Source organism: Grus americana, chromosome 1 (genome assembly GCF_028858705.1).
Source record: "Grus americana isolate bGruAme1 chromosome 1, bGruAme1.mat, whole genome shotgun sequence".
In the NCBI taxonomy this organism is placed as follows: domain Eukaryota; kingdom Metazoa; phylum Chordata; class Aves; order Gruiformes; family Gruidae; genus Grus; species Grus americana.
The window spans coordinates 207,283,069-207,309,069 of record NC_072852.1 but is presented as its reverse complement, the minus strand read 5'-3'; the positions used below and the strand labels follow the sequence as shown (position 1 = coordinate 207,309,069).

Here is a 26,001-nt window from a genome sequence, read left to right as displayed (position 1 = left end):
TGCCGCACACGAATGCTGTGGCCGCTCGCTCCTCCCACACGCCTCCTGCTCGCTCAATTGATTGGCCGCGGGAGGCCGCACCGCCTCTGTTGATTTGTCCTCTTCGATTGGCTGAGAAGTGCCCTTCTTGTTATTTTATTGGGTAGACCACGTGTCACTCAAATCTGAGTCTATGACGGACGCTCATACTCCTTCGGGGTGGGTCTTATCACCCGTCTCTTCCTTGTCATTGGTAAGCTGGGATGACAGTCAAGTGGGACTTCATCGACGCGAAAGGCGCCGCTGCCGCCCGGGTGTCGCGCCTTAAAGGGACATGCACTAGTGCGGTGCTCCGCCACGGACATGGCGGCGGCGCGCGGTCACCAGCGCACGGTGAGGCTCGGCGGCCGCCTCGAAGGGCGGCGGCTCGGGGGGAGCCCGCCGGGGGTGAGGGCCGGCGGGGCCTCCTCAGGTGTGCGGTCCCTGCGGCCGGGAGGGGGGAGGCGGGCCCGAGGCCTTCGTCCGCGCCTCGACCCGCCGGCAGCCGGGCGGGAGCCGCGGTGAGGGGCTGGGCAGGCGTTCCGGCCGCGGGGGGCTTGGGCGGGAGCGGGGCCGTGGCGGGCTCCGGGAGCAGCGGCCGGGCGCTTCGGGGCTGGTGGCCTGCCCGCCCCCGGCGTGCCGGGAGCAACGGGGACGGTGAAAACCGTGGTGTCTTTGAAATGCAGCGTACACGTGTATATAAACACCTATCGTACACGCACACGGATTTTATAAAAGCGGCAGAAAAGGAGAAAGATACTCTGCTATTTAAACCACCCTCTTACTGCCCCCCTGCCAGTGTCTGGAGAGCATATTTGTAAGGGAATGGGTTTAAAACGTTGTAAATCAGTTTATTTTCAGAAATAATTTGGAGTCATGACTTTGAAAACGGCTATTCCAAAGCCAGATGAGGCTCAATTGGACATTTGATTGTGCAATGACGGGTCAGTCACGCAGTCACAGCACGCTGCAGCTTCCCATTGCAGAGCTGGTAATGGATTTAGCGTCTGCTCCTTTCCACTCCCAAGAGGAAAGCGCGACCTTGAACTGAGGTTTAACTTCGGTTTACACCTGCGTCCTTAGGCGCGCATGTGAGCAGCTGGCTGATCTGGAGGCAACGCGTCGGTGGTTGCAAGCTGGGGACCAGAATTTCCTCGTTCACGTTCCTCTCAAGGTGCTGAGCGTAGGCAATGAACGGGCCCGTGTCTCTGCTGGTGACGGGTGACGAGAAGAAATGGAGGCTTGGCTGGAGCACGGCGGGCTGGGCTGGGTGGCAGCTGCCTGCCTCTACCAGATCATTACCTGAAACAAAAGCTTCCTCTTGGGTTTCTTGTTTGACGTTTTGCCTTGACATGTGTAGCTTTGAAATCAAGTGGGATTTTTTTTGTTGCTTTTTTCCGTGTAAGTGGCTAATGTCTTATCTAGTACTTTGGAGGGGTAGAGATAGCGCAAAGGATGCAGAACGACAGTGTGCAAGATACGCCTCCTGAGGATTCATGGTTTGGGGGTCTCAATAGCTGCATGGTGGGCACCCAGCTTGGTGTTCTTGGTTGTGTGTCTCCTCTTCTGCAGCGTGGTCCCATATTTACACCTGCACCAGCAAGAGTGGTGACAGAGTGATTTGAGGACTCCTATATTCTTTCTGACTGGTGTTCTAGCGTACATAGAGAAGGATGTCAGAAAACTGGTTTTAGTCTTAAGTAAATTAATTAAGCAGCCTACATTTATCTAGTTAATAAAACAACTTTTAGGAAAAAAGCTGCCCAGTGAAGACTTTTTGTATGTGTTGAAAAAAGGAAAAAAGCATACTTTACACTTTCTGAACATTGAAAATAGTTGCTTTTAATACTTCTGGCACACTACAGCAAACTTAACAAAAAATACTGTGTTGTGCCAACATTATTTTTCCCCTATTTGATGTAACGGCTTGACTGAGTTCACTTTTTAGTGTCTGCTTTTAACTAGAGATGTTATTTAAATTTAGAGTGCTCTTGACTCTCTCTGTATCAAGGAGGCACAGACAGCACTTTAGTTGGCCTCTGGCTGATAGGGGCTGTTCCTCCTTCCCCACCCTCCCAGCAAAGCAGTACTGAGGGGTGAGGGCAGGCTGCTAATTGAGATTGTCTCTCCAAAATGGCTATTTTGAGAGTTGTAATAACTGGGTACTTGGATATTTTATGCTCGGTGAACTCAATACCTAGTTATTCTGTTTTTTCCTGGTCCCTGCATAGTTTTTCTGTTTCTGCTTTTTTTTTTTTTTAACTGACTGTATGTCACTTAGAACATTGCCCAGCATCAATATTTTTTCTGTTGTTTTTTTTTTTCCTGTTCTGAGCACCCGTATAAGAACTTGCAATACCCCACTCTAATTTGGTCCCTTTTCCCAGTGCCAAAGTGCTAGTAACAAAGGTGCTGACTTGTTGCCTTTGTGCTTTCTTGCTGCAATTACTGCCTGAGAGACTTTCTGCATTTTTCTGCTGCTCTGGTTCTACAGTTTGTTTATGCATCATTGTTATTTTTACTGTCCATGGATCTAGTCAAATTGTGTATGATAACAAGAAAAACAGAGATTTATTTTTTTTCCTTTTTCTTACTGAAGCATTTGGTATACCATTGAGATTAATAATCTGGATTAGTTTTTCATGGTGTGCCGTATTTCTTTACTGCATCAGAGAAATAATGTTATGGTGGGTCATTTTTACCATCTAAGTAAGTTGCTTGGTTTGAAAAGTATCTGTCTGCCCTAGGTTGCTGATTCTTATTTGAAAACTTGAGGTTATGTCTTTTTTTTTCCCCACTGTGTTTAGCTCTGTGGAAGCTTCAGGAGGTCACCGTGTGCTATTGGTGTGTTAAACTATGGCTGCTCTGCATTGTTTATATTCCTTTTTGCATGCTTGAGTAGGCAGGTGATACACAATGGTAGCAGTAATGAATTTTGGAAGGTAATGTCCTCAGACCTGTGAATGTTAAATGTGCTCAGCTCACTACCATTACATAGTACTGGTGCACTTTGATCCTTCTGGGACTGTTAAGCTTTTTTGTTTATGATTATGAGGCTTTAGTGTGGCTTAAGGAGGGAAAAACTATGAGGAGTACCCAGAAAGAGAGGAGATTTAGTTAGCAAATTTGGCCTGGCTGAGAATCAGGACGAATGCATCGAGTTCCCTAATTTCCATACGTATTTTTTCATGTTTCAGGATTTTCCTGAGCATCACAGTGTGCTCCCTGTGAGAATTTCTAAGAGCAGAAACAAGCTTAAATAATTTGTAATGATTTGAGAGAAAGTGAAGGGAAGAGCAAAGAATTGGTGTGATATTTGAGTCTGAGATTTGTGACGGGAAAGTCCTTGATGCTGTTTTGTAAACTTTCTCAGTTTTTCACTCAGATGTATTTGGAAGTCACTGTTTATGGAACAGAATATAAACTGGTCTTTTTCTTAAGCATATAAGGAAAATATACCTGGTAGCAAGTGATTATTTAGACTGAAGCAAAGAATGATTGCCTATACAATAGACAATATTTCAGCACAATTTTTTCAGTAGTTATTTCAAGCAGATATCTGTACAGACTGTTACACTGTTCAACTCAGTGCCTGTACCCTGCATCCAGGTGAAATTTAGAAGACATGCAACTAGTCGAAAGCCTGTATTTGTTTTGCTTTGTGTAACTTGGTGTTGAAGTGTTTGAGTATGCTAGCTTTTTCATTTACTTAGTCTGCTGTTGGCTAGATAAGTGTCACTTTTGCCAGTAAAAGCAAATGAAAAACCCTGTAGTTTGCGGGTTTTTTATATAATTATTTTTAAATCACAGACAGGATTTTACAGGTGGAAAATAAAGGCATCTAGAAAAATTGTGATGCTGGTAGCCCTACTTTGACATCACACTCATTCCCCTTTTCTTTTGACTGGTTCGTGGGCTACCTTTGATTTGAATCAATATCGGATAAAAACAGCAGATTGATTTTTGCATCAGTAGTTTCTGCTATTTGGGCTGCTGGGGTTTGTGTTGCTCTTGTTCTGTTGCCTGCTGCGTAAAACACTGTGTCTTACTTGGTTCATTTTTACTTCATTATTTGGTCTTATTCATTATTCTGTGTTCAGCAATTCAGCATCCTGTAGTGCTGATGGTATTTTTGCAGGAGTGAGGTTTAGGTCACCTAGCAGGCTTTCATTAGGTTTTAACGTTACACATTCTACAAAGTTAGGCCAGTATGACTGCTGAGCGTAAAGTGGTGTGTGTATATGCATGCATACAAAAATCTGTTCAAAATATTTTTGTTAATATATTCTTAATTAGAGATTAGTGTTCTAATTGGCTTTCTGTACTAGCAAAAGTTCTTGTGCAAGTGCGGTTTTTCCAAGAAAAGCACTTACGGTGTGTAGGAAAATGTTATAAACTCAAACTGCAAATCATTCATACATAAAACTCTGCTTAGAAATACTGATTGATACATTCAGGTTACTTAAGGTCCTAATTTTCCTGTCCACAATGAATCACTTTGTTTATAAGAAGAAAGTAGTTATGTATAGGCTTTAAATAACTTATATGTTTTCTTATTTTTTTCCCCCTGGTATTAATTTTCTTCCTCGTAGTGCATTTTGGGCTGTTATCTAATTTGCTATGGGATATTTAGACAAATACTTCCTGTATTTTAGGTCACAATATGCTCCCCATAATTGGTATTTGCAAAACCTTACAAAAAACCCAACCCATCAAGATGAGCAATTGCTCAGTTGTCAAATTAGTGAAGTAAATGCTCTGTGGAAAGTGTAGGAGCATTGCATCTGCCTGCAGCCCCCCTCTCTCTTAGGTTTCTTCAAATTCTGTTACTGAAATGTTTAGTGGTGAGTACAGCTGAGAGAAATTAGCCCATTAAAAATAAGCATTCATATTTTATTTAATTCACAAACTTTCTGATTTAGCTATATGAGTCAAAACCAGAAACACCATGTACAAGTACTGTGGCCTTTTTGCTTGGAAGAATCTTGTTAGAAAGCACATGGTTTAATGCTATCCTGACTGCACAGCAAGTTCACAGCTAGGTGGTCCCCTCTGGTCATTGCAACATTCAAAACACAGCAAATGTGTGGAAAGTTGATGTAGAATGTTGGGAAATCTGTGGTCTCTGTGGCTGTGTTTCTGAGAACAGTCTCAAGCTGATCTAACGGCACGTTGCTGCTCAGAGGTACCTTCCTGGCCATGACCTGCTGCTGCTTGTGTTTCTGCTGATACCACTAATCAGGTGTAGCGTGAAGTCATCTAGATGTGTCTGCTGATGAGGTTCAATCTATTCGTGGAAGGATAGGAAAGCTGAATTGAAGCCAGTGGAAAAGAGGGATTGGGACTATGCAGCTGGGAGGACAAGGAGACAGTGTGTCCCCGGCCCCATCTACAGTCAGTGAGCTATTGTGTTAGATGAGTGGACGTAGAGCTGGGGTGCTTGGTGTGCTTTATCAGGTTGGGCCACCTCAGTGCCGTATCTCGTGTGCAGTAAGTATAATCAGTAGTTAAGGTGGCGGCTATTTTCCAACTCACTGGTGTATTACCTTCTGACAATAAGCAAGAGACGGTATAAGTAAATAGAAAACAAAAGTGGAAATCAGAAACTAGTATGGAAAAGACATTTTCTTTCTGATACTATTTTTAGTGGAGGGGAGTTGGATGTAAAAATGACACAGCTTAAGGCTGTAAGGAAGGAAGTATAGCTTTTGAGATATTAGTGTCCTGCAGCAATACTTCTAAGCATCATCTTAATTGGATTCTACTTTTTTCTTGTTGTGACAGAAACAAATGTTCTGTATAACATTTTTGTTTTCTTTTCAGGATGATCTGCACAAAACTCATAACTCTGTGTCAGCAACAGATGGACTCTCTGCAACTTCATTTATAGAATATCCAAAGTACAAGCCATTTATTAATTCAGATTTGCTGCGGTCCCCACGGAAACCAGTAATCCCATATCCTGAAAGCAACAGCAGAGGTAATAGTTCAGGAAAGTTGTTTTCTTAGCTGTTTCCAATTCGTGTGGTGAAATACTGTGTCCACATCTACAAAGGCTGCAGTCTTTTTTATTCTTTTATCATTTCCCAGTGATGTGCAGGTCACCTGTTTTATAGGTCCTTTGCACTTCTCTTTCTGAAGAATACCTAATGAAAAAGGTAATTTTACAGCTGGAGAAAGATGCTACTCTTCAGTAGTAGAGAGCTCTAAAATTGACCTACTACTTTGTGAAATTGTCTTGACATGTTTGCTTTGCCGTTTCTCCAGTCCTCCTCTCTCTCAATCTTTCCTCTCTTGAGTTCACAGCTGAGCTTGAAATAAGGAGACTTTAGTCCCCAAAATGGTTTCCAGCAAAGGAGGAGGTTTGCTGCTGTTGAAATGGGAATTGTTGTCTAGGGTGTGGTGAGAATATTTATCATATCGGTGAAGACTTAGAGCATACAGAAAGAGTATTATGCAGCATTAGTGCTGAACAGAGAGATCGTAGAATCATAGAATGGTTTGGGTTGGAAGGGACCTTAAAGATCATCTAGTTCCAACCCCCCTGCTGCGGGCAGGGACACCCTCCACTAGACCAGGTTGCCCAAAGCCCCATCCAACCTGGTCTTAAACACTTCCAGGGATGGGGCCTCCACCACCTCTCTGGGCAACCTGTTCCAGTACCTCACCACTCTCACAGTAAAGAATTTCTTTCTAACATCTAAATCGACCCTCCTTCAGCTTAAACCCATTACCCCTTGTCCTGTCACTACACTCCCTCATAAACAGTCCCTCACCATCTCTCCTGTAGCCCCCTTCAGGGTACTGGTAAGCCGCAATTAGATCTCCCCAGAGCCACCTTTTCTCCAGGCTGAACAATCCCAACTCTCTCAGCCTGTCCTCATAGGAAAGGTGCTCCAGCCCTCTGATCAGCTTTGTGGCCTCCTCTGGACTCGCTCGAACAGCTCCATGTCTTTCTTGTCCTGGTGCCCCCAGAGCTGGATGCAGTACTCCAGGTGGGGTCTCACAAGAGTGGAGTAGAGGGGCAGGATCACCTCCCTCGACCTGCTGGTCACACCTCTTTTGATGCAGCCCAGGATCACAACACCAGAAAGAGAGGAGACTTTCCTTCCATTTATTCTTCCTTGTTTCTAGGCTATTGCTTCTCCCTCCTTTCCCACTCTCGTCCTGGTGTTCATCTCCAGATTTGTCTTGCTTGACTTGACATGAACAAAAACATTCTCTGTTAGTTTTCTGTTGTGTTAGTGAGTTGGCTCATTGCGCGGTGGGATGTACTCCAGAGCTGCCTTGGGGTAAGTACAGGGGGCAGTGGGGAGTTGGGAAACTAGAGCAGGACTGATCCTTTGATGTGAGCTGTTTGGCTCAGAGTCATTGCAGCAAGACTCCCTTTAAGACAGGACTTGTATGGAGGCTTAAGGGTATGAAAAACTTGGTATTTTTTCCTTATAGGGAGAAAAGTGAGAAAGATTTAGGACGAATCCTAATATTACTCAAACTAAATAAAAAAATCAACATGATAGGCTCAAGTCCCTGTTTCAATAACATAATTCATGACTGAATTATTAGAGACTTCTGTGTTAATGACCTAGTAGATGAAAACTGAATTCTTGAAGTGCTATTTAAAATGCAGTGTATGCTCTCATATGCTCAATGCCGTCAGTTTTGAGTGCCATTGACATAAAACTAAAGGAACCTTGTGACAGATAAAAAATTGAATGTACAGGAAGGAGCTTCCTTATGAATTACTGATGCATATTTTTGTATATTGTGTTACATATTGCATTTGTGACAAACTTTTGATTTCTAAGTTTTCACTTGGCAACTTTTTTCAATCAGGGAATCTGCCAACTCTGAAATAAGTAGAGGTGATAAATCTGATAAATTTGATAAATCTGATAAATTGTGGTTTTGCCCCAGCCAGCAGCCAAGTACCATGCAGCCACTCACTGGCTCCCCTCTGGCAGGATGGAGGAGAGAATTCGAAGAGTGAAAGTGAGAAAACTCATGGGTTGAGACAAAGACAGTTTAATAGGTAAAGCAAAAGCTGCACACACAAGCAAAGCAGAACAAGGAATTCATTCACCAGTTCCCGTCAGCAGGCAGGTGTTCAGCCATCTCCAGGAAAGCAGAGCTCCATCATGCATAACATTTACTTGGGAAGACAAACACCATCACTATGAAATTCCCCCCTCTTCCTCCTTCTTCCCCCAGCTTTATAAGCTGAGCATGACGTCATATGGTTTGGAATATCCCTTTGATCAGTTCGGGTCAGCTGTCCTGTCTGTGTCCTCTCCCAACTTCTTGTGCACCCCCAGCCTACTCGCTGGTGGAGTGGTGTGAGAAGCAGAAGAGACCTTGGCTCTGTGTAAGACACTGTTTTCAGCACAAATCCAAAACATAGCCCCATACTAGCTACTATGAAGAAAATTAACTATCCCAACCAAAACCAGCACATAAATTATATCCCTTTTTAAAAATAATGAAATGTTTTTATTTTCAAAAAATGTTTAAGTAAATATGAATATGTACTGAAATCCAACAGGCAAATGATCCAGTATTTTAAGTCTTTTTGTGTAGGTTTTAAAAATGGAAAAATTTTCTGGAGTGTATGTTTTAGTAAGGTTAAGGATAAGGGAATTAACTTCAGACGGGAAAGTAGATTTGACTGTTCTTGGGGGGTCCTTACCACTCCACCCACTCCCTAATTTTTTTAAAAAAACATTTAAAAATACTGAAATTGAATATAGTAAATTCTGCTTATTTTTGTTTGAACTTTTGTGTTGTGTATGTGTGTGTCTCAGCATACATAGTTGGTGTTAGCACTCTAATAAGATGACTGAATGTCATTGTGTTGGGTTTCATCATTATTTGTTTCCTGAATTGCTTCATTCCTGTATTTTGTTAGTCATTATTGTAAATACACAGAGATTTCAATTTAGCTCTAAAGATAACAGTAACAAAGCTGTTCATAGCTTCAGCTATGCCCATTTCAACTGAATCCTGATAGCAGTAACATAAATAAAGAGAAGAGGGTACAGTTGGTGACTGATCCTGCAAACAGGGCCAAGCTAGCTGTAACTTTCCCTTAACTGTGCCTGCTGTCACCCCCTTATTTTCTTAACTGTTACCTTAAAGCAGGTAGTTCTTATTGATGTGATACTCTAATGTGCTATTCTGCATTTCAAGATTTGATGAGGTTTTTTACTCTGGAAAACTCATTCTGATAATGATTTTTCCTCTTTTCGTAATCTGATGCTCAAACAAATATGCAGTCCCAACTTTTCTGTGCTTGTGCATTTGGTAACAAAGGCGGTGCATTCTTTCTCTGGAGTAGGTTTAAGCACAAAGGAGTGGGTTAATGTGACCTCGCAGATTAGTCTGCTGTATGAGCTGTACAGATGTTCCTGTGTTTTACTTTAACAGGACTATATAGGGGAAAGGGTTTATGGTTATGGTTCCCTTTGCAAAATTAAACAATACAGCTAAGAGACGTAATACATCAGATTACCAGCAGATGGTCTAATTGCACGGTGATGCGAGTTGTATTACAACTACTTTTCTTTTTGTGGTGATGAATACATAAAGGTTTTGTGGAGTAATTGTTAAAGCAGGGAATGGAACAGCAAGAGGGAAGGTTGTTCTGTTCAGAGGAGATGCGTGTCTTGGGGGGAGGAGGGTAACACAAGTGCAAAACCAGAAGAATCAGAAAAGAGTTGCCACTTAGCTATTAGATGGGCTGTGAAAGTGTTTATTTCTCCAACTTTTATTCTGCTCTTTGACCATTCCTAGGAACGTTGTGTTTGTGAATTTGTTGTGCAAGCACGCACTTGTAGAGGAATCATAATACAGAGAATTTGCCACTGTTTAAACTATGTAGTTGTTACCTTTCATTTCCTTTTGATAAAGTGTTAGAAGATGCACTGTTTGCACTTAATCTACAGAACATTTATGTGCCTTGTTCTGGGAAATGGATGCATCTTTCCCAAATGTTTCAGATGAAGGTGTGCACCAAGGGCATCCATTCACTTGAGACTAGTTTTAGAATCAGTTATGGTTTAAAGGGAAGCAGGTTTTAATTCCTGGAAGGAGTCTTGGATGCCGGTAAGGAACACTGACTTTCTTACATAATGTGCTTTTTATAAAGCATTTCAAGTTCCATGTTGTCTTGAAGTGGTGATTTGATGGTATCTAACAAAAGGTACTTGTTCAATTACAGCAATATTTTCTGCTCTGAAGAATCTCCAGGAAAAGATTCATCGACTGGAGTTGGAACGGCTTCAGGCGGAGGAGAATGTAAAACACCTCAGCAGAGAAACAGCAGACTATAAAAAAGTACTAAGTGAACAAATGCGACACAAAGAGCATGACAAGACTGAAGTGTCAAAGAAAAATCAAGGTTGTTTGCAAACTTTATATAGATACTACAGAATGCTGAGGTGGATGAAAATTGAGTTTTATCAGTGCATAAAACTATTTTAATTGACTTTGTTCGGCATCCTTTACTTTGCAGTGACACAAATAATTTTAAAAGCCTACTTTGCTTTAGGGATTCGTATGCATCCAGAAGTTCATTAGGCTTAATCAGTGGGTTTCTTTAGGTGGTCCTTTTCTTGTTCATATTTGGAACTGTCCTGAAAACATTAAAAAAATTCCAGGAACAAGCGGTGCATGATTTCATTTTTCTGCCTTCTCTTATCTTCAGAGCTGGCTTCTCAGCTGGCAGCTGCTGAGTCTCGGTGCAGCCTTTTAGAGAAACAGCTTGACTACATGAGAAAAATGATCCAGCATGCAGAAAATGAGAAGTCACATCTCTTGGAAAAACAGGTGTGTTCTCAAGATTATCTCAGGATTAAATTATAGAAGCCATGATCTATGTCATGATTTTTCCTACTTACTGTCATTCTAGTATGTTTTAAGAGTGGATGTCTGTTTCAGCTGGCCTTTATATACTTAGGTGTGGATAATTTCCCTACTTAAATTTCCCAGTCGTATCAGGACCCTAGTATTTTCTGCCTGTGTGCACCTGTCTCTAAGGCAGTATCAGAGGCTCTGATATTAAGAAGAACTATTTGCATCTGTGTGACTGGCTTACTGCAGTATCTCATCCTCATCCCTCAGTGTGGGGTCCCATGTGCCACTGGGAAAAAACCTTCCTTTTGTGTTCACGCTCTTCACATCTTTGGGGATGTTCGTTACTAGCACTGCTTTTGCTAAACAGGCTAAATACTGATTCTGTAGAAATAATAGTAAAGTTTTTGTTTCCCACCATCAGTGATTATGAGATTTGCCCGTTATCTAAAATGAGCTTGAATTTTGTTTTATAGGAGTATGGATCACCTCTTAATTTTTTTTCTTCAATAAATATTTAATAGACTGAAATATAACAGCCACAGGACCAGTAAAGAAAGCTATCTCTAATAGCTGATTAATGACAGTTTTTTACCATGTTGGGTTCAGAGGGAGGAGAGACTGCAGAATTCTTTCATCTGAATTTGGTTGAATGTGAGGTTCCCAACATTGATGGACCAGTGGCGCAGTTGCTCCCTAATCATAGTACCATCTAAAATTGCATAGAGAAAGTAGTAGTTCCTTTAGACTGTTTATGGGCCTCCTTTGTGCTGCAGACACAAGGTTTACTATATATGGTCTTGTTTTATTGTGCTTATTATTGTTTTGCTTCTCACTTCTCCCTTCAAGGGTTCGTTGGAGAGAGATCGGCTTCTTGATCAATCACATGTTCAGTCTAAATTGGAAAAGCTGGATATGCTGGAAAAAGAGTACAGCAGACTTACTACGATGCAGTCCATAGCAGAGGTCTGTCATTCATGCTGGATACTGTGTCAGATTTAGCTTGTTTGTTGTAATCAGCACTTGATACCCATGTGCCAGTAATAGAGCTGAACAAAACTTGGTGCTGTAGAGAATGACAGCAACTAATCATCTTTTTAAAGCTGAAGTGTGTAAAAACTTGCAGTTATTTCTGAAAGTGTGTGTGGCCAGGTAGGCTTTATGTCACTATGCTTTGTTTAGCCTTAACAGTATCCGTTGGTGTTCCTCTTTGGTGGTTAGTTGGCACACAGGCATGTAGGACCACGGGCGTTCCTAAGCTCCCAACTTCTGAGTTGCCTTGCGTGCTACTGGCTGCTAGCAGTTTTATTCTGTTATAACCCAGGCTGGGCTTGGTTTGTGTGGGTTTGGTATGTTTTTTCTTTTAGCCATTTATGCTCCTTCTTAAGAAATGCAATTACTGTCAATTTGCTTGCAGAACTCTGGAGCCTGCCATTGCTAGGCCTCTAGCACTGGCTGGCTGTTGGTGGGTTTGAACCAATCTGCCTCTTCAGGATTCATTTTGAATCAGTAGCTTTTAAATTCAGCATGACTGCATTTGATCATATTCTTGCTGTGTACCATCTGTGGTGTTGGCTTCTGAAATCTGGTCCACATTCTACCTCTTTCTGCTGCTGTAGAGAGACCACAAGACTCCCAAGTGTGGGAACTACAGATGTTTTAATGAAGGAGAGGCTTCCACCTGCAAATTTCCTCTATCCAAAAGGAGCAGATAGTACATGATTAGATTGGGGTATTTGAGGATGGCTCTGGGCTCTATGGAAATTGTAGGCTTGCCACCAGCCCTTGCCAGGTGCTGAAGTAGATGGTGTTTTTCCAGGAGTATATAAGGAAATGTTTGATAGTAAATCTTTAGGTAGTTGTTCTGCTGCAGGACCTTTAGACACTACAGCTATTCTTTGGAGTCCCTGACCCAAGGCAGCTGTAACAAGCTGTTTAAGATCTTGACACTCCATTTTGGTAAGCTGCTTTGGAGTAAAAGTGCCTGCATTATAAGTGTCTCGTGGGCCTTGTTCAGTGAAAGTAGCAGTAGGTTCTTCCAGGGTCAGGGCTGAAATAATTGGTTCAGCAACGGGAGTTCCTTTCTCAGGGGCTTTTACGAAGTTTTTGACTGGCAGCAGCTGGAGTTTGGTGGGGCTGGGTTGTTTGTATTTTTGTGACTGGCTAGTGAACATAATTTCAGCATAACAGTTCTTTTTTCTTTTCCTAGATCAAACTAGATGTCTTTGATTCTTTGATATCTTTAGGAATTAGTAGCTGTCACAATTAAATCTATTTTATTGGAATTGGGTGTAAAATTCACCAAAAATTTTTAATCAATTCTAGGAACCAAGAGAAATCTGGATTTAACTCTGACTAAAGTAATTTTCCTTGTGATCATTTTGCTGTCATGAGCTGTTTTCTGGTCAATAGGTCTATCTGCCTGTGTGCTTTGCAGGTTATGTTTCTACGTAAGCATCCCTGTATTAAGTGTTACTTCAGAATCCTGAAAGGGTGACTGCACGCTTTGCTCAAAACAGTTGCATCTGTTGCCCCTTCGATCTCTGCTTTAGTTGTGGCAAGACCACAGGAACATTTGCAGGTTTAATTTGAAGCAAGAAATAGATAAGAAAGACTGTTTCTATACTTTGTGTGCTGAAATGGATGGAAAGTGGTAAGCTGACTACTCACGAGCGAGCAATAATTTAACTGCTGCTGATTTCAGACACTACTGGAGCACAAGTTGTGTGTGGGTCCTACTGAGAACATTTAATCTCTGTAGAGCCGCTACCTGACCCTATAAGTATTACCTTCAAGCAATTTGCTAATGTGACTATTGGTTGTAAAAAGGAAATGCTGACACTCTCATTCATGTGAAGTATTTGTAATTGGAGTACTTGACTCAAAAGCATTTTCTGGTGTATGTTTATTACAACTGTAGTCCTGCAGTCTCTGGGTAGCTGACTAAGAGGGTGTGAACATGTCTGTGTCTGAGGATGGGGTTGTACCCTAAAAGTGTCATTTGGGCTTTCATCTTGTGTGTGGCCAGATGGCCAGAATTTGAATGTATGTGTAGATGACATGTTTTGAAGAATCGTAGTTAGTAGTAGTCAATCTTTTCTTAATGCTAACAGTGAGACTTAATAAACCCCCACCATTCTGTGAACAGCAGAAATAATGAATCCTCACATCTTGTTTTCGCTGTGCGCTACCTACACCCCTGTTTTTTTCTGCCAGCCTCTAATTGCGAGGTGGTGAGAAGTAACAAGCAGGTGCTAATTTGCAAGGTGGGGAAGCACAGAGGTAAAACCTGTCTTCACACAGGAGACATTTCCTCTGTGGTGGAACTACTTTCGATGTTTATCCCAGCAGCCAATTTTTAGGAAATTTAGGTGTTCTGCATCTTTGAGGTCTCATACCTTTGTCATCTTTGGTTAGAGTTGTCTGAAATTTATTTCACTGACGACAGGAAAGATGAGTGAGGTGATTGCATGAAACTTAATTTTCCTTAGAAAATGAACAAAAAATAGACATTGAAATATTTAATTTCTGTTTTTTCATTGAAATTTTTTTTGCAGCATGCATTGCAATTGCCACATGCTGTAAAGGGCAGGTGATTTTAAGTTACCTGGAATATACCTGATTTCAATGAAGAAAATAAAATTAGTCAAAATGGTTCTTTTACTCAGCAGAAAAAGTTGGTTCCTTTATCTGGTGCCTTTGTCCTCAATGTTTATCCAGGGTTTTGCCTTTTAACACCTTTGTATAACAGCTGGTTACATGAATCTTGCAGTTAATGTTTAAGTAAAGCAGAATTGAAATATTTACTACCTCAGCAGAGTGGGTTTATAAACAAACAGAAGTGTGCAAAAATAGCTGTTACTTTGAATTGCGTGCTTTTCTGACTGAAGTTGGATTAGTGACTGTGAATAATCAGTCTTCGGGGGAAGAGAAAGGAAGTTGTTTTTTATTGTGGAGCTCTGGATCATTTTTTCACTCTGCTGTGTAAATCAAAGTTATCAGATAACTCTTACGTTGGGAGTTTAAGCGTATCCTGCTGGAACAAGGTTTTTGTCTTGTTGGAGAGTTTACAAAGAAATGTGTCCCTTTCCCCTCAACCCTTTTCTTTGAAAAGGGCTTTCAAAAGAGTTCTTACGTCTCTTTATGGTTAAAGAGATGAAATCACTTCAGTTTTGCTTAAAGATACCTCAGAGGTATCATATAAACTTTCCTCCCTCCTCTATTAAGAAGATGGCTAGATGTTCAACAGTTCCTATGGTCTAAGAATTTAAGTTGCGGATATTAGTAAAAATATCTTTAGTGGTCTAAAAAAAGTAAGTCCTCTCTCAGCTTATGACACAAAGGGATGTTAGCCCTTCTGTAGTACAAAATCTTTTAGGATAATGTACACAAACCAACCTACTTCCTAGGGGTTTTTTTTTACAGCCAAAGAGAAAGACAGACTTGTGTATTGCTCTCCCCTTAGGCTGTGACTTAAATTCAGATACCAGTTGTGGAAGTAAAAATAGAAAAATCAATTAAGTTTTAAGCATAAGCACTTGACTGCTGTATTTATGCCTATACAGACAAAACATCAGCAATTATTCTAATGCTGAAGTCTTCACTTTAAGTCATAAGTTGAACTGAAATACTTTTTGCTCAAGCCTGTAGTATTGTAGGCTTCAGGGGAAAAAAGAATTGTTCTATTATTAATGCTATTGTTTTTATTCAACTTTGACTAGAAAAAAATGAAAGAGCTGGAACTGAAACTTCAGGAGGAAGAACACGCGAGGAAGCTTGTTCAGGAAAAAGCAGCTGAGGTAACAGGAAATTTCTTTTGTGCTCATATGCACTGTAATTAGCTCTTCCTTTCCATTAACTTTTCAGCTAACTTGCTGAAAGTGCTTCCCATATACAGAATAATGAAAACTTTGGTTTAGTCTTTTTTTTCTCCCCCCGCCCCGCCGTGCTAAATGTTCTGAAGTTCTCTGAGCTTTTTGTAAACCTTTTTTCTAACAGTACCTGTGCACTGAAGCTTGATTTCTTCAATAAAAGAAGCTAGTTGGAAAAGAGGAGTAGAAATTCAGACTAATTCATAGTTGAGGTTGTATGAGGATCTCTGCTTTAAATAAATCAAGGTCAACAAGAGTGCTCCCTTGTTCATAATTGTAACTAGAGGCGTTGTAGGAGGGGGAAGAAAAAAGAGGTGATATACTATTTGTTATAAGCCCATAAGGACATAGGTCTTCTAACTTTGAAGTGTTGAGTTCATTAAATATGCATGCTGAAGCATATGTATATTGTATGCTGAAGAAGAATGTAGGTAACATGTTAAGCTCTAGCATTAACCTTTCCTGTGAGTTTGGAGCAGGTGGGTGTCTCAAATCAATCATGAAGAATTGTTCTTGTGAATGCTTCTAGTTGAGATTGGTTAGGAGGTGATTTCTAACACCATGCCATAGCTTCCTTTTGGAAGGAACAGCAAAGTGTATAGAGCTCACTGTTGGCAGTAAGGATCCTAATCTTAACTCTTCCAATAGATGGTTTGGTTGTGGGGGTTTTTTACTGTCAGACTTAAAAGAACAGAAGCGAATAGTTGTCTGTTAACTACGTGCCACAGGATCAATTGAGCAGGGTTGGGTGGCTTGACTTCCCTAATACTTTGTCAGGGGTAAAGCACAGCTGATGTTTTGGCCCTTGCCAGGATCGAAGCAGTGTAGTAAGACTAATTCTGTAACTTACTAGGATTAGTGATGAGTAGTGCTACCAGAGGAAGTATTCTTTGTTTAAGTTTAAATTGACCTTGGACTGCAGAAACGTCTTAAAAGCTTGCAGCCCTTGCTTTCAGAGAGCTTGTATTTTAAAAATTGTTGGTTTGCAATTCTCAGCTTACTCTGTCTTTGACTATCTATGTAATATAATTCCAGTAACTCCCATTATTTCCTCAATTAAAGCTTCAGACAGGCCTGGAAACCAACAGACTACTGATTCAAGCAGCATCACCGTTGCTTTCTCCAAAAGCAAGAAGACCCAGAAAGAAAACTAAACAGCCAGAGAAGGTAACATGGGGGGAAGAGAAGGGCAATTACTGAGGAGTTAAATAAGGGTGCGTGCATGCAATCAGGAAGGTAGGTCACCTCTTATTGCAAAGCAAAGGGAAAATGGGTTTGTTGTAGTGCCATCTTTAATAAACATTTCTCTCTTCTTTCCTTCCAGAAATGCTGTCTTACAAGCCATCTCACTACGCAGCCCCATTACAGACTGTGTCTGGGTGATGTGCCCTTTGTAGCTGGGAAGGTGAGCTGCTTAATTCCAAAGCTTAACACTCAGTAGCTGCAGCTCCTTAAGTGGCTTTGGCTTGGTGCGCTCCTGACACCCAGTGGTCACATAATTTCATTTTCTTAGACTCTTTTCTTCCAAGTTTGTCTTCAGCAAGTTATCGATATTCAACAAGCCTTTTAAAACGGCATTTCTAAAAATGGATCTTCTCAATGCTGCTGGTCAAGCTGTTCTTGTTAGCGCATATTCATTCAAACAAAAAATACATTCTTGGCAGCAAATAAAAAATGTTATTGTTTTTAAATGTTCCTCCTTATTATCAAGTAGGTTGCTGACAATGCCATGTAAAAGAAGTCTCATTCTTGGCAGCAAATAAAAAATGTTATTGTTTTTAAATGTTCCTCCTTATTATCAAGTAGGTTGCTGACAATGCCATGTAAAAGAAGTCTCTCTTACTTCCAGTCTACCAGTCCCAGTCATTCAGTTGGTGCCAATGTTCAACATGTCCTACACCTGATGAAACAGCACACAAAAGCTTTGTGTAACAGTCGTGTGGTAAATGATACTCTACTAGCAAAATCTGTCAGTACTGATCATCCTGCCAGCAAAAGCAGAAAGTCATCTCTGCCAAAGGAATCTTCTTCATCCCGGGAAGAGCTCTCAGAAGTGCTGCTGACTTTACAAGATGAATTTGGGCAGATGAGTTTGTGAGTTTGTTGTATTCTCCATTGCAGATTATAAATGTAGATGCTTTATATTTTTGCCTTTTGCTTTAAAGTTGGGAGGTTTTTCCTGAGAAGGGATTTAGTTTTGGGAAGTCAGTGGCATATAATCTGCCTGTCCTACTAGATGTGGAGGCTGTCACTTATTTTTACAGTTAAAAATAAATTTCGATAATCTGGACTGCATATATGTTTTCATATATGCAAGCCTTCAAATTTGTGAGGGCTTGGGGAGAAGTGTGGTAGCAGTCTATGATGCAGTGGACAAATATGCCATTAAAGGACAGCTTTACTAGTCACTTTGCTTGTTAACAGAACGCAAATTGTTGTCCTACTGCACAACTGCAGTAGATACAGAGACGCAAAACAGTAACTGAATGAATGCTGAGATCATGCTGTCGTGGGGTTGTGTGGTCATTTTGAATGTGCGAAGCTACTTACGTTATTGAGACTTAATGTTGCAGCAGCCTGCCGCCAGGATGTGCTACTGTAATGATGCTGCTAACCAGCAAAACTTTTCTTACTGGTTCATTACGGCATGTTGAACATGTCTGGCTGCCGATGCTATGGTTTCCTAGAAGTGTTATTTCTGAACTGGATGTACAAGCACTAGAAGCCAAGGGAGTCTGATGCAAGCTTTATTCTGTCTGAATTCCGTGCTAGTGATCACCAGCAGCTGTCAAAGCTTGTCCAGGAAGCCCCAACCATTGCAGTGAGGGAAGATCTGGAGAGGGAACTTGAGGCACTAGTGGGAAAGATGGAAGCAAAGGCAGACCAGATCAGCAAAGTCCGGAGGCATTGGTTGCAGGTGAGTTACTTTTGGCTGTGTTCATGCTTCTGTAGAGTTTCTATCTTAAGAGGTTTTTTGCATTATATCCTAATCTAGCAGCAGTTGAATAAAGCAGAAATAACTACTGTAGAGCAGTAGCACTTAGGTTTAGCTTTGATGTCCCAAAGTTAGTCTGCATACCTCCATCTCTCTATCCCATTATTTCTGCAGGAGTATACTTTCTGTCTTTCCACGTCACCCTTGTGCCCGCTCTTCAGCCTGCCCTGGGCAGAGCTTTCACATCTGTTCTTGCATTGCATTTTACACTCATCTCATCCCCAAAACAGGGAAACAATTGTCCACTGTATGTTAGCAAATACCACAGCTGGTGAATTCTGTAAACACACAATTTTGCAATACACAAGATGAGAAAGAGCATATAAAGCTGAAAGGTGTGAGTCTACTTCCTGGGCCCCCAGCGGTCTGTTGGGGAGACATTTCTGGTGGGATGTCTGATGTGTCAGGCAATACCTGCATCCCGATCAGTCACACTCGCTCCTGGTGTGTGTCAAATGGCTGTGCTGAACCAAAGCAACCACTTTGTGTGAGGTCCCTCATGACACCCAGCTGCACAGGTAGTGGGGGAAAGCCCTCCTGAAATCCTGTTCTTCACATTGAGCTTAGAGTAACCTAAACTGTACTTAGAGAGACCTAGATTCCCAGGGGCTTTCACTACTGAGCTGAATCTTTTAACAGTTCTCCTTTGCTTGGAGTAAATGACCTATTTATGTTTTGATTTGCATTTTATAAAACCTGAAATATCTGTTTCAGTTTAAAACTACTTTCAAAATGTTTTGAATAGTGTAGCCTGTTCATTCAAAGCTATAAAACCTATTGATTCCCTCCTTTCTCTAATCTTCATTCGTTTTAGTGAAATTATTCCAAAGAACTTAAACCCATATGTTTATTCTGGTTCAGTTCCTATGACCCAAGATTCACCCTCATCTGATGTAACTGTAATACAAACAATGTACTGAGAGCGCTGCTGCTGGCATCCAGAATGGACACATGAAACGTTTTCAAACAGAAGCATTACTCACCTTTGATCTCTTACAAGATTCAGAGGAACTGTTGCAGAGAAACAGATGTGCAGTAGTTCCCAGTAGTGATGATTCTGCGTATACCGAGGCTTCGACTAGCTGTTGACAAAAATGTTAGGAGTTTGCATTTCAGGAGATTGCTGTGTGCTAGAAACTAGGAGGAGGGAGCACCACACCTGAATTAGGGGAACTGTAAACACCACCCACTTGTATGTCTGCAGACACCTTCGACTCTGTCCAGTTCCCTGTTTCCAGCTTACACCTGCTCGGTCCTTGTGGCTGAGTACCGAGTCTTACAAGCTGTGATTTACAGTGCTGGGTGTGGGTACCAGCTCTTCACCTCAGCGGAGTTTTGGTATTCTAAAAGCTACAGCTCTGACAGTGACTGGCTATTAAAATCACTAGTGTATATATATGTACCAAAACTTTGTTTTTTCTTTGTTTGGGTTTTGGTTTTGTTTTAATCACTGGACGGTAACTGTGACAAATCAACTCTTTGGCATACCTAACCTTTTCTATTATGTTCATGATGGAGATATTCCCCCATAATCAACATGTCAGTTTTTAAAGGGATAACCTAGTGGTTCAGACTATAAGCTGAAGATGCTAAAGTAACACTGCTGTGTAAGGAAAATATTTATTATTCAGGGTGATTTTGGAGCATCTGTTTGCTTAGCTGGGTGGGATGAGTGGTGGGATATTTCAGCTGTCTGGGAGAATTGCGCAACATAAACTGAAACAAGATCACTGCTTAATGTTTTTCTTTGGGGTTTTTTTCAGCTAGAGAGACTTAAGCGAGAATGCAAGTCCAAAAAGACTTCTGCTAAACAAATAAAAGACAGCAAGTTCCCTGTTAGTGAGGTTAAAGTAACAACTACAGTAACCACAAAAGGGAAGAATGCTGGTCCCATCAAAGTGAAACCTGGAGAGAAGAGTAGGAAAAATCTTCAGTTGTTGAGAGACATGCAGACCATACAGACTTCGCTACAGAAAGATGATGTCAGCTGGGACTACTGACTGTTCTGCAGGAGAAGTTCGTGATACCATCCCGGTCAAACTTCCTGACATTCTGGATATAAAGCAGCTGCCTTTCTTGCTATGTGAAAGAGAGTACTGTATGCTAAGTGCACTTTTGAAATATGGGCCCTTAATTCTCCATCCCTGGGTTTGATTGTATATATTACAGTCTAGTTTAAAACACATTCCATTTTTAAGGTACCCAGCCACTGAATGTAACCATAGGTCTCCATCAGTTCCTTTCATCTGGTGGTTCCAGCAGTCCCTCCTTTTTCTGAGCACCGCACACTTGGGTGGGTTGGTGCGTGTGAAATGCCAGTGCAATTTCACGCTGTTGTTGAACTGTGCATTGGGAGGCTTCTCAAGATGCATCTTGTTTGAAAACGATGCAGTGAACCGAAGTCTTCAGGGCTTCTGTCAGTTCTGTTCTGTGTGCAGCTGCAACAACTCAAACGCTGAGTGTCCAAGGCAGAACAGGTGACCCTGGTACGACATTAAAGGTGTTCAATGGAGTTCCTCAAAAACCCTTCCTAGTTCTTGTCCTGCTGCATTGCATTGGTCAGCATTGATGGCAGTGGATGCTTGAGTACTTGGAAAAGGAGCAAAGTAACTTTTCTGTATTATTTTGCATAATGATTGATTGAATTCTTTTCAAGTCTGAAGAGTGAAATTTTTCTACAGAAATCCTGCTTTATGACAAAGCTGTAGGATAGGGGACAGTATCCCATCTCCTAGTCCACAGCTTTGGGTGGTAAAGGAGTGAGACAGATAAACCACAAGGGTTTTAAACTGCAAGTGCCCCAATCATGCCCTTCAGTCCTGGCATCTTGCTTTTAACTTGAAATATGCGCTTTGATGAGCTATCTACTTTGGTAGTGGTGCAATTCATTTTGCACTCTTGACTTGCACAGCTGAGTAAATGTTATTTATTATGTTAATAATGTAAAGAATTTCCTATTAATGGAATGTACAGAAGACCGAGATTATCTGTTTATACAGTTGAAAAATAATGCCAGCTTGCCTGTTGAATGAATAGTGGGAAAGCTGTACTTCCTCTGACTTACCTCAGTGGTTGCTGCAGCACCGTGCCCCATCCACTGTGCTTTTTGTGGTGATGGACACCTCCCTGGTTGGGGTGATGAATACGAGGGGTTAAGGTGAGGCTCAGGGTTGTCTACCCTTGCCTGGCACTAAGGGGCAGGGACTGTAGGGTCAGTGCAGGCAGAAGGGATTTCAGCTTTAATTATCTGTAGGTGATCCACCCTCATTGCCCCGGGGCACAGAGGTTTTAGCTGTGCTGGTGGGGGGGGAAGTCAGAAGCTGTTAACCAGGCCTGGAGCCATCTCCATTGTTAGAGACATGGGCTCCAGGTAGCTGGAGTTACCACTTGGAGAGCAGCTCACCCCAGAGGTTCCTAAAGATCAGTAGCTGAAGCTGCACTCAGTAACTTTCCTTTGGAAGGATCTTGGGATGGGCTTGCTCAACAATGGGATAAAACTTCAGCACTGCTGGATGCAGCTCCCTAATGACAGAAGCTTAGGAGTACTTCAGGCTCCATATGTGCTGCACACAGGGAATGAGGTGCCCGAGGTAGAATTAAGCCTACTAGGGGCAGGAGCTTCAAGGATCTGGAGCAGGCATTGAGTTGATCCTAAATCATCCCAGTGAATTCAGGCTTAACATGAGTTACACAGAAAAATGTGAAGCCTCCTTTTACACAGAAGTTACTGTGCTGATGCACTGTAAAGTGCAGAAATTGTTTGGGTTTTTTTTTTAATTGTGAAAGTATTTTTGTAATATTGAGCAGCTAAGCACTGTATCTGTGTTAATACCAGTCTGTATAGGGTAAGAGAAACTTGTCCAAAAATGAATTTTGTTTTCCTGTCCTTCTAAGGTTCAGAGTTTGAACATTATTAGCATTTTGCAAGACTCTCTGCAGAAGAATGAGAGATTTGGATTTAACATACTCAATTTTCAGTGCTATGTTATTCATATTTGCATGTCCTACACATCCTTTGGAGAACCACATAGTTGAAAATAAGAACACAGAAACTTTACCCACTTATCCATTTTTATTAGTGTTAAGGAGACCAAACAGCTTTCATCAAGAAACAAAATATACACACATAGTCAGTTTGCTAATAGAGAATAATATTATGAACCATCTTATATAGTGATTGTACGTAAGAGCAGATCTGCTCTTTAACCTTAAAGCAAATCCCAGTCCTTCAGAAGGTATTTTGTGTAGATTCTTTGCACTGTTGACCCACAGGGTCTCAGGCCACCCTGTAACAAATGCAGTGATGCTGTACAGCCTGTTACTCATTCTGTCAGGAGGCGGCTATAGATTTCTCTGAAAATTCTGTGGCAGAGCAGGCAGAAATGGAGACAGCAGGGGGAAATTGGGGTTACTGCCTTGGAAGGAATGCAGCTTTTGTAAGGTAATTCCTAATTTGTAAATGGGTGCACTCTTGTACTCTCTCAGAAAATACTTCTCTATGGTGGAAAAGAGGCCATGTGCAGCAGTGTGCTGATGGGGGTACTAACAGGTGAGCACACTCTGGGATCCTGTCATAAAACAGCAACACAGGAACTCAGAGTAAGCAGTGCCCCTCTTCCTCAGGACAGAGGGGAAACAGCCTGGAATAAAGACCTTGCACACACATCACTTCCTTTGCTGTAAGCCCCTTCTCCTACAACCCCATACTGATCTGTTTGGAAGAGCCATGGGGCAGTCATGGTTTCACCAAGTGTGTTTTTATTTCCACTTCTGCAGTAAAATTTTGTATTAAAATTGAATATGACTTAAGTTTAGCCAAGTCATGTTAATTATTGAAGTATGCTGTGAGGAAGAAGACCTAAAGTTGGGGCTCAGAAACTGGCTAAGCTGTTGAGTCTGCCAGAACAACCTTCAGTAGCAGTTGCAATGCAGGCAGAAAGGCTTCTTTGGTTGATAGTTGCTTCCATTCGTTAGTTAAAAGAAAACTGAAATACCTTAAGTACACCACTATGATCCTGCACAGAAGTACTGGTCACTAATTACACTTATCCAAGCAAAATGAAATGACTGATGCCAGCAGTTCATGCGTGCCCCTCAGTATTCCACTCCCTTTCCCTGGTGAGCATGAGGCACTGGAGGATGGAGGGGCTGCAGGCAGCCAGGGGAGCTGTGCTCCACTCCCCCCTCGGAAATAAAGGTGCTTAAGTTGCATCCTGGCACACTCAGTGTAAACTGTAAGTGAGACACTATAAAGTTGCAGAGATGGGAGTAAACTTTGTCCTACAAAGTTGTGTAGGTTGCTTCTCTACCACCGTGTTTTGTTGGTAGAAGCTGCCCTTTCCTCAAATAAGGCATCATTTACATGGCTTCCTATGACCTAGAGCAAAGTGAAGGGAAAAGCGAGAAGGCGACACATTTTCAGATTCTGTTGCTGCATATCTCTGAGTACGTTGGCAAATGCTCTCATTAACACTGCTCTGCAGACATTAATAGCGGAGGGTTTCATGACTTCACAGCTCTGTTCTAGGCTCCACTAAGTCAGAGTCGGTTTTTCCTTTTAGCAAAGGGCAGATTTTCCAAACTTCTGAGTAGATGTTTTTCCTCCACAGTACTTCATTCTAGTGCATGGTCTCTCTTTAAAGCCAAGTGACTTCCAGCAGATAAGGGAACAAAGAGCGAGCTCTAGGTTTCTTTTAGGTGGCAAGTGCAGTGAGCTGGTATTACAATCTAGCCACTGAGAAGGTTAATTGCATAGGGGGCCTTGTTTGTTTGTTTTGCTTAAGCTTCCTCTAGTGCTACAGTACTAATAAATTACCCTGGAGAGAAATAAATAAATAGGTTGGCATCTCCCAGACACCACACTGGAAATCCAGAGAGTTTCAGAAAAGCTGCCCCTGTGGTCTTGGGAAGGTACTCAGCAAAAGAAGTCTGTATTATACAACTGTCTGTACAGGAGCGACGCACTGTGCGGGAGAGCCAGCTCTCTCCGAGGATGAGGTGGAACGGTTGGTGATTTCTCTCTGCAGTTCCTCCACTTTCTTCTGCAGCTCGGCCCGCTTGGCCAGAAGCTCCTTGTAGCGATTGTGGATGGGTTCCTGCAGGGAAACGCGTAGCTGAGTGCTAGGAGGTAAGCATGGAAGGGTAAGCCTGCACCACAAAACGCTGCCACTGACCTTATGTGCAGCTATGAGGGAATAGGGTGGTAGGTGGGTTATGTCACTGTCTCCAGCCCAGGGGTAAGCGAGTAGTTACTCTGGCTTTGGGATACTCATTTTATCCAACACACATAGTGCAGTGGTGGTTAAACGAAACTTGGTGTCTATTTTGAAACATGACAATTACAGAACTCTAATCTTGGACGTTTCTGGGGCATACTGCCCTTGGCGTCTCAGCCTGGCCCTAATTTCAGGGCTTTGCGAGGAAAAAACCCACAGATTTATCTAAATATTTGCACATAGTTCTGGCTGTCAAACAGCACTGAAAAGCATTTGTTGGGTTCCTGTATCTAATGCCCCAGATTTGCAAAGCTGTCAGCTGCAGTTGGACGTTGAGGCAATCTAGGAATTTTTGTCCCTTCCTATTAAAGTGATTTTGGTGTTGAGGGTCACGTTGGGACTGTCTGCCTCAGGTGCCTGCCCTGGGCAAGCTGCTTTCCCTGCTCTCAGGGTTCAAGAGTGTAACAGGGTTGCAGCTGGGCCCCTGCACTTGAATTTAGGCTTTTGGGTTTTGATTTAAGCAGTGGCAGCTTAAGTTTGTACATTACTTCAAAGGTCTTGAACTCCAAAATGACAGTGTTAATACTAGTGAGGAGGGAAATAAAAGTAGGATCATTGGAAGAGACGTACCTGTGGTTTCATCCTGGGGTTCCAGCGAATGTAATAGCCGACCCACAGCTCGAGGTGGCGCATGCTGGCCACGGGATACAGGACGTGGTTGGAGTAGCTCACGTACAAGGGGTTAGTAAAGTCTTCCAGTTGGCTGTTGATGTAAGACCAAAGCGACACGGTCTTTTTTGGAAGGCTCTGTGAGGGAAGGGGGTAGAGGAGGCTTTATTTCCCGTATGAATCCCAGCATTTATCTACAAAGTATTTATAGCAGCATATACGTATGCCTGTCAGTAATGCAGAGCTGGTTGCCTTTTAGTAGCTTAAAAAACTCCACCGTTCTTCTGATGTGGTCGTTGTAATCGAAGCACAGGGATGCAGGCGGGCACATGCATACCCTGGCACGGAAACATCCCCTCTTAGCCACCCAGCTGCCAACACGACC

General features: G+C 42.0%; 2 protein-coding genes across 4 annotated transcripts in view; one reads left to right on the top strand and one right to left on the bottom strand.

Moving 5' to 3' along the window:
• Positions 1-246: 246 nt before the first annotated feature.
• On the top strand, positions 247-23,541 carry CEP57 (centrosomal protein 57). The gene is made up of 11 exons (XM_054818334.1): positions 247-372; positions 5,842-5,998; positions 10,235-10,414; positions 10,721-10,842; positions 11,716-11,832; positions 15,588-15,665; positions 16,800-16,904; positions 17,062-17,142; positions 17,587-17,831; positions 18,510-18,654; positions 20,496-23,541. Exons 1-11 carry the CDS (start codon positions 343-345, stop codon positions 20,730-20,732), a joined length of 1,497 nt encoding a protein of 498 aa, XP_054674309.1. The 5' UTR covers positions 247-342; the 3' UTR covers positions 20,733-23,541.
• The window catches only part of MTMR2 (myotubularin related protein 2), a 66,461-nt gene continuing 63,245 nt past the window's right edge, over positions 22,786-26,001 (bottom strand). For all 3 annotated transcript variants that reach the window (XM_054818309.1, XM_054818302.1, XM_054818318.1), the window contains 2 exons: positions 25,578-25,754; positions 22,786-24,827 (listed from right to left, as the gene is read on the bottom strand). In XM_054818309.1, the coding sequence (XP_054674284.1) occupies positions 24,666-24,827; positions 25,578-25,754 (339 nt within the window). In that variant the 3' untranslated portion in view covers positions 22,786-24,665. The remainder of the gene's footprint in view (positions 24,828-25,577; positions 25,755-26,001) is intronic.